This window comes from Formica exsecta, unplaced genomic scaffold (assembly GCF_003651465.1).
Source record: "Formica exsecta isolate Colony F162 unplaced genomic scaffold, ASM365146v1 scaffold826, whole genome shotgun sequence".
NCBI lineage: Eukaryota > Metazoa > Arthropoda > Insecta > Hymenoptera > Formicidae > Formica > Formica exsecta.
The window spans coordinates 24,405-34,043 of NW_021853596.1; the positions used below are offsets into that span (position 1 = coordinate 24,405).

The 9,639-nt window shown below is 29.4% G+C and overlaps 1 protein-coding gene across 1 annotated transcript in view; it reads left to right on the forward strand.

Annotated features, from left to right (window-relative positions):
* The first annotated feature begins 3,967 nt into the window (after positions 1 to 3,967).
* The window catches only part of LOC115244587 (protein sprint), a 129,106-nt gene continuing 123,434 nt past the window's right edge, over positions 3,968 to 9,639 (forward strand). Inside the window, exon 1 of the mRNA XM_029822343.1 lies at positions 3,968 to 4,144. Coding sequence (XP_029678203.1) covers positions 4,064 to 4,144 — 81 coding nt within the window. The 5' untranslated portion in view covers positions 3,968 to 4,063. The remainder of the gene's footprint in view (positions 4,145 to 9,639) is intronic.

The window sequence follows — 9,639 nt, forward strand, 5'->3', positions numbered from 1 at the left end:
TATAATAAAATTAAAAACACATTTTTTATATATTAATTAAATAAAATCAATTTACTCAAACTTTCTAACAAATTAATATATGTATATGTTTTTATTAATATAAAAAAATTCTTATCCTATCTGAATAATATAATCTTCTTTCAAGTTTTCTTGGAAGTTAATTAATAAGAAATGCTAAATTAATACTTAATAGAATTGGCGGACGTGAGAGGAGGAATTCTATTTTTTTTTTTTTTTTTTTTTTTCGTATATGTAGAGACGTGCGCACTCGATTTATGCAATTTCATATGCAATGTTATATATGCACCGCAGATATCGCAGGAGACGTTCTTTGTTGCGGTTGCTGTTGCCACCTGTTGCCATACAGTGCAATTAATATGCAAGATTTCTTGTGCTAAACGTTCTGCAAAACTGCTACGAATATTGAAGTTGCAAATACAGAAAAAAAATAATTTGTATATTTTTATCTTATTAAAAGTTTTTAAGAATTTAATAAAATAAATATACAATATATATTGTATTTTTTTGTTTAAACATTTATTTTTGAAAAATCTATTGTTTTTAAGATATCTACGGAGGGCTTTTAAAATATTAAAATGAATTACTCTGTGTACATGCAATTTTTTTCTTAGAATTCTCTTAAAATAATTCTATTGAAGCTGTTGTAAAAAATAAATTTCTTTTTTTATGGAGTTATTTTTTTTATTTTTTTGTTATTTTATAAGTTTCCAACAAATTAGTAAATTTTTAGATCTGTGAATATTAAAATATTGTGCACGAAATATATACACAAAATATATATGTGTGAAAAGAACACGCGGGCGTATATGTAGTGTAATTCTCTATACATTGCTCTCATGAAATGCTTGCAGCTGCTCTTGAAAGATGCATGTGGCAGTGCAATGCGTTGATTAATCTCGATTAAGATTGATTCGCTTGCGAAATCGTTTGAACGATCCTTAAAGATGACGTCGGACAGTCAAGAGTATTTTTGCATCGAGTTGCTAACGAATATTTTGCTTGTACGTTCGCGTGTTTCGTCAACACTCTCACGATGTTTATATTAAACTAGCTGTAAAAAAAAACGAACGGAAGCGGGAGCCATTGTCTTGCGTAATAATATGCTGAAATATAATTGCACAGTTATTTTCTCAGTGATAATTTGTTCGTTGAATTTTTTTTAAACGGAATCGGAAGTTCTTAACGGTGTTTACGGAAGTAAAATTTATGAATCTTGTTAAGATAACCGGAATTTATTTCGACTTGCCTCGACATTCTCTTCGACAAGAAGATAAGCACTTTTAGGATTGATAACGCGGAAGTGTTAGCTTACTCACCTTTTTTGTTGCACGAGAAGAGGATGTGAACCAGATGACTCAATAGTTTCTCATAGTGGACTCATGTTAGATTTCCGAACGATTAAATTTAATCGACGAGATCTGGCATATCAATTGTGAAAAGATTAATTTTAATGAAATTTAATTGAATTTTATGTATTTAATTAAATTAATTAATTAAATTGAGAATAATTAATTGCAATCGATAATCATGTATGTTTTTATTTTATAATAAATTTTGATAAAATTTTGTTTGTGAATACAAATAAACTAAAATATATCTTTTTTTTTAATAATAAGATTTTTTATGTTTTATTTCAAGTACTTTTTACTCAATATTAATGTGTCTGTGAAGTTGGCACAACGTTTTACGAATTTCAAGAAAAAACTAAGAGTTCTAATAGCACTTTTCATAGTTCTATAGTTCCTGATAAAAATTAAAAAGAGTTCCGCATTCCTTATATTAAAAAATCGAAATTGAAAAAATCGTGAAAATGTGTCGTGCTGGACGTAATTATCAAAAATTGTTTAAAAAATAATAAACAATCGGAACTCTCTGTAAAAATGTTTCTAAAGCATAGAACTCTTATAGAACTGTCGAAAACTACCGTTAGAACTGCGGAAAATCACCAGCACGACACATTTTTACTAAATGTCGTGCTGGGCATAATTGTCAAAAATTGTTTAAAAAATAGTAAATAGTCAGAACTCTTTGTAAAAATGTTTCTAAAGCATAGAACTCTTATAGAACTGTCGAAAACTACCGTTAGAACTGCGGAAAATCACCAGCACGACACATTTTTACTAAATGTCGTGCTGGGCATAATTGTCAAAAATTGTTTAAAAAATAGTAAATAGTCAGAACTCTTTGTAAAAATGTTTCTAAAGCATAGAACTCTTATAGAACTGTCGAAAACTACCGTTAGAACTGCGGAAAATCACCAGCACGACACATTTTTACTAAATGTCGTGCTGGGCATAATTGTCAAAAATTGTTTAAAAAATAGTAAATAGTCAGAACTCTTTGTAAAAATGTTTCTAAAGCATAGAACTCTTATAGAACTGTCGAAAACTACCGTTAGAACTGCGGAAAATCACCAGCACGACACATTTTTACTAAATGTCGTGCTGGGCATAATTGTTTTTATAATAAATTTTGATAAAATTTTGTTTGTGAATACAAATAAACTAAAATATATCTTTTTTTTTAATAATAAGATTTTTTATGTTTTATTTCAAGTACCTTTTACTCAGTATTAATGTGTCTGTGAAGTTGGCACAACATTTTACGAATTTCAAGAAAAAACTAAGAGTTCTAATAGCACTTTTTATAGTTCTATAGTTCCTGATAAAAATTAAAAAGAGTTCCGCATTCCTTATATTAAAAAATCGAAATCGGAACTCTCTGTAAAAATGTTTCTAAAGGATAGAACTCTTATAGAACTGTCGAGAACTACCATTAGAACTGCAGAAAATCATCAGCACATATTTTCACCAAATGTCGTGTTGGATATTAAAAATTGATTAAAAATTATTAATTGGTGAAATATCGATCTGAAATTGCATATATGTGCTGAACTTGAACAGAACTATTCGGAACTCTTGCCAAAAATGATGATATTCAACGCGTTTTAGTACTTTAGAGGGGAGGGTGTCGTGCTAGATTCGCGAAGTTAGCACGACATTTTTTCAATTTCGATTTTTTAATATAAGGAATGCGGAACTCTTTTTAATTTTTATCAGGAACTATAGAACTATGAAAAGTGCTATTAGAACTCTTAGTTTTTTCTTGAAATTTATAAAACGTCGTGCCAACTTCACAGACACAATATTAATTGTAATTACAATATTGATTGTAATTACATAGGCAGGATTTCAGGGCATATATTAATTCATAATTCAATTATTATATATTATACAGGCTAAAATAAAAAAACTGTTGAAAATTTTAATTTTTTGATTTTTTTATATATCTGTTTTTTTCTATCGGTGCAATTCTTTTATATGTACATATCAATGCAAGGAAGTGTGGCAAAAACTTGTGGCGAACATTTCTTGGGGGAAGTTGCAAAATTATGCCATGGTAGTTGTCAAGGCCGCGACCTTCCTGAAGAGCATAATAAACTCGAAAAGAATTCGCAGCGCAAATGCGATGCAATGAGAAAACGAAACAAACGGGAACAATTCGTGAATAAGTCATGACGCTAGGTATTTACGTTCCCTTGCGCGTTATGAAAATCATGGCGGAAGAAAAGCCAAATAAATTCCATGGGAAGGGATAAGTCTCCTCGTATATAACTACAGCATTAACAAACTAAATAATGCTTCACTATTTACATTTAGAGATTTTACTAGATATATTCTAACTCAAGCGAGATTTATAATATAATTAAGTTTATCTTATTAATAAATTTAATACTTAATATAACTTCAATTTAATAATGCATTGTCTCAAATTACAACAAATACTCATGCTATTTTTTCATATTTTGATAAGATTGAAATGAAATTACTTAATCGTGTATTTAATTATTATTATTATTTTTTTTTTTGTTACAGATACATCGTTGATAAATGACATACATACATATGAAAAGTGTGTGTTTTGTTTTATTTTATTTTTAATAAAGCCTATGATGTTAATATTTTATTTGATTTAATATTTGAATTTATCAAATGTGTGTTGTGAAATTTGTTGTGTGATCATAAACTAATATGAGAGAAAGATGACGTCGCTAGTTCAGAGGGATTTCGGATCCCAGAGGAAGAGGGAGTCCACTAGCAGCACTGCATCCAGCTATTTGTTGGTGAGTATTATAAATTATAATCACAATAACAATCACTATTACAAATTAGTTACAATGATGAAAAATATTGTGTCTGATTAAATTCTCGTAATTGAAAAATATTTTAGTTGAAAAAATATATGGAGGTGTTATTTAATAATCGTTTACAAATACCTTATATATACATATACTCATTCGTTTTTTTAAATTTAATTTATTAAGTGCTTCATACACCTTATCAATCACAAATTTGTTGTTGCACGAAATATTGATTTTGTGAGAAAAATATTTTTTGTGAGAGATATATTTTTGCCGAAATATTTTTTGAGAGAAAATCGATTCTCTCGACACCAGGGTGGTTTTAGGACACCCTATAGTCGGCAATTCGCACGTGTCTCGACGTGAATATCCGCGCGGGAAGCTGGGATGCGAATAAGCGTGTCCTTTGCCGCTGCAAGAGAGGAAATTGCGTGACGTACAAGAGAAACTGACGCCATTTATCACGGTGAGGCGAGGGAATGGCGAACCCTGTCGCACGGAAATTTTCGGCGAGCCTGGAAAAACTTCGCTTTGATTACCTATGCGTGCGTTATTTCTATTTTTTATCTCCCTATATTTTTTTCTTCGAACACGAGCCGAGAATTTAAAATTCAACATCCTCGCTGTGGAAATTGCGATTTTACGCAAGCAGAAAAATGGCAAAAAAATTAAAAATAAGGAAAAAGATATCAACACATGAGATATCAGGCTTTGAGATAAAAAGATACTTTTAATCACAGGAATATTCATGAATACAAGTTATATTTTCTAAATGATTTCAGACTTTTATTTTGGTTAAAGATTATTTTATCAACATATATATTTAGGATCATTTTTTTTTTAAGTAAATAATGCAAAGTTTTTTTCGTGAATTAAATTTAGAACCTTAAAAAGAAAGGGGGATCCAACTCCAATGGTCTTGATCTTGATTGTTATATTGTCAAGGTTGATTATTTCCTCTTTTCTGGAGTTTTACCACTATTAATTTTTTATTAGCAGAATTTGTTAGTAATTTAATATTACATTTAATATTAATTTATTAATATTTAAAATAATTAAGAATAAATTTATTGTACTTTTAAGATTTATTTACAATATAAATTATCTCAGTAATCTTTAGGAATATGATAGATTAAATTAGATATGAAATATAATATGACAAATAACATATCTCATTTTTTTTGTAGTATTTTCAAGATATATAAATATTGAACATCAATATAGAGGGAATATTGTAAATGACGGTATACATAAAAAGTAGAAGGGGTTGAAGTGTCCTAGGGGCGAAAAGTAAAATGTCATCGTGGTACCTGGGGAGGCCCGTCGACGAAATCCTGTCTTTAATGCAAATGTCGTCATGCATCGAGGGTGAGATATCGCGTCTTTGTAGAATTAATGTTCGCGATGTTTCCCTTTCATTTCCGGTCCCTGGATAGTTTTCAAAACCTGTGATAGATCGTTCAAATATACTACATCGGTTCGTAAGAATCCATTTTGCTTTCTAGGAATTGCTTTAGTGATGAAAATAATCCGAGCATTTGGATAATGTGCATGCAAAAAAAAAAAATAGAAAACACAATAAAAATTTAATTATTTATAGTAAAATATGTTTAAATATATATATCTCCGATAAATATAAATAAAATTAAAATTTTTCTTGCGAGGGAGAAGTTATGTGTAAAGTATCAAGACAAATTTTATTTCTTTAATAAAGAGTACGTTGTATGTTTTTATATATATTTTATAAAAAATTTTTCTTTTACATACACACACGTAAAATTATACATAATGAGAATACATTAATAAATATTTTTAAAAATATCTTTATATATATATATGTATTTTAATTATAAAAATATTATAAGACGCACATACATACATACATATATATTTATATGTTATATATTTTATTATATATAATGGAGCGTTTTTATATAGCAATCATATTTACAATTTGACACATAAAATTATGAATACAATTTAAACACAAGACAGCAAATAATAGATAGCCTAAAATTTGCTTGTCATGCAGATTCCCATACATATGCTAGATACATATGAAAGTTGGGTGGGAGGTCACACACTACAAAACTACTCGTGAATATTCAGTGGAGCATTAACTTACGCGTAGCTTACACGGGCGGGGACCATCTGTTCTTATCCGTCCGCCGAGTTTAAAGCGTTTTTAAGCTGTCGGGACAATGGGGTGGTTGCTAATACGAGGGTCGGCGAGGGGAATGGCGATGATGGAACGGACCTCGTCGTGCTTAGGCATAATCGCGCAGACAGTCCACTTCATATTCGAGGATAATTGTGGATGTTTTCCAAGTGGAGGATATATATATATCTTTCGAAAAACGAAAGTTTGATTGTAGTTGCCATTATCGAAATCGCAGTTAATTGTCATTGATACGGTCAAAAATAAAACTGTAGATTTAGTATAAAAAATAACATTTATATAAACATGTAAAATTTGTTTTATGGATCAATCATGCACAATCGATAATTCGTATTTTAAGAAAACGTTTGAAGAAGAGTTTGAAATATTTAATTAGCACATATTTATCATACATTTAATAAAAAAAATGGAGTTTTTATCATATCAGTTACATATGTAATTTTTTATTTTAATACTTGTAATAATACTTCTATTTCTTTATCGCTATAAATTTTGTTTAATCAATTTTAAAATGATTAAGATTATTTATTTCTTTGATTTAATCAAATTATATCTTATACTTTTTATTTATATTTAAAAATTTGCACAATTTATAAATTTATTTAAATATCTGATATTAATATTTTTGTTTTTCATGATTATCAAAATATCTTAATTTACTTATATATATATATTTTTTTTTTTTAAATCATATTATATATTATTTTTAGCATTAACTCGTTATTTTTAAAGACATCATACAAAGAGAGGAAAGCACATTGCATAGCAATTTTACAGGAGCTTCTTTAACTATGGCTTAATTTTGCAACAGTTGATCGTATCTGGTATTCGGGGGATGGTTGGTCTCCTTTAAGTCGTCGACTTAAAGGCGCGCTTCTGTATAGTAAAAATAATTTGAAGAAAGCACCGTCGTACATTTTGGAGGTTTCGACTTTTAGCATTGCCGTGCGTGTTGGCTCTTTCAAATAATTTAACATCGTTTTAAGTTGATTGAAGATGAGATTTATTGCAACGAGATTCACTTTCTTGCGTTCGTCCCTCTTGACCGAATCGCTTCCCTCAGTTTTGTAATACTGAAATGCCTTATTATAAATTTATATTATTGATATGAAAAATATTTAGGATAAAAATAGTTATATATGTAGTAAGAAGTGAAATATATTATTTATATATATTATGCATAATGATCTTCGCATTGATCGTCAAACGAAAGTATACATTTACTTTTTAATTTGTTATTACATATATTTATCTGATTAACCTCTTAAACAATTTCTATCTGAATTAATCTCTCTTTACAGCAAATATTATTTATTTGATTTAATTAATATTTATCATGATAAATTATATATAAAATGTTTTCTCATTTATTTTACTCTCTCAGTAATTATTTAAACACATATTTAATAAATAAAATTTAAAGAAAAAAATATATTTTTTACGTGCTGTGAAGTTGTATATGGGATGGTAGAAAAAACAATTCGAGTTTTGATCGGCGGAATCCCATCCTTTCTCCCCCTTTCTCCTTTCGCATTATTAGCATGCCATGTTCTAACTACGTGTCTTCTGTTTTGATCAGATGTTGCTATAGCAATTGAACTAGTTACTACTGGCAGCCGAGTATTGATTCCCAGACAGCCAGTGCCTGCACATTTATGTTTAAGTTCAGTCACCTACGACACGCGCGTTAAATAGTGTTGTGATGATATATTAACGCAGCACTCTATAACATTTGGTATATAAAATTACTCTTTTAAGATAATAATATAATTAGTACTATTGTAATACGGTATATATAAGTTCTATATATATATGTGTGTGTGTGTGTGTGTACAGTATACTATAAATACATAAAATTCTAATATAATAATAATATATATTTTGACGGTTTAATACAAATTGAAGTTTCTTTACATGATATGTGTGACAATGTGAAACTCGTTATTTGATATAACCGCGGAAGATGTTACTAGACGATTACTTCTGTCACTTGAATTCTGCGCGAGATTAAAGGTAAACAGATGCGGAACGAGGTGTGGGAGGATCATCTCTATTTTCTTTTTGACGACTTCGTAGACGAATGAAATTTCTCAGAGGATTCCTCCCTCGCAGGCGAGTCGCAACTTTTTAATATCGTGCGAGACGATATAAATAGTTGGTGATATTAAAGTTTGAAATTCGTGCAGCGATGGTGTTCTTTCCATCTGTATGATGCTTGCTGCTTCAGTAAGCTTTAGTAAGGAATAATCAAAATTAATAGTGAAGAAAAAGAAACAGAAAGAATAATTTTAAAAAAGAGCAACTTTGAAAAATTTCTTTCTTCGAGAATAAGGTTCTCCTTCTTAATCGAAAGAATGCTGTTTTCATTGGGGATATATTTTAAAATTTCTTTGAATATCTCACGCAATTTCCATCTACTGTGAATCAAAGATCGTCTGAAATCGCCGATCTCTTTGTCACAAATTTCAGAAACTTTTTCGCTTTAAATTGCATCTATTAAATATGTGTTTGACTAACCACTGAATAAAATAAACGAAAAATGATTATATATATATTTTATTATATCAAATATTAATTAAATAATTTCCCGTGGAGAGAGATTAATTCAGACAAAAATTATTTACGAAATTGTTTAAGAGATTAATTATCTTTTGCTTGAGAAATATATAATAATACAAATTATAAAAATTAACGCAAAAAATATTTTGTTGTTTTATTAAAAACGAAATATAAATAATAAATATTCTGCGATCTTTCTTTTTTTGCGTCGAGTCGCGCTTCGAAAATGCACGATTCGTGGATGATAAGTGCAATGATAATCGCAGCAAAGTGAAACTGCACGCCTCGGTCGTGAAAAATGTCATCTTACGCATACTTATATTTTCGAGTCACAAAGGAAGCGACGATCGCTATCGGAAATGCAAACCGGGTTTATCATCACACAGCGCGTTTCGACAGTTATTTATAGTTGCCTCGTATATATGATTACGTATCGTGTGTGATGCATGTTTATGCGTGTGGGGATGCGTTCGTGTCGAATCTTCTTTTTCTTCGCCTGCTCTCTGATGACGCGATGGATTGCCTTTTCGGGATGTTCCGCCAAGGATTCGGTTACTTCATTTATATGGATTGGATGAATTGTGTGTGTGTGTATGTATATTTGTCATTGACGATGAGCCATTGCAGTTGCATCGCGATTCGTACTTATATTATACATTATTTTTTCTTTTACATTAAAAAAATTAAGTATTTTTTATTTTTATTATAATATGAACATATTTTATTATATGAATATATG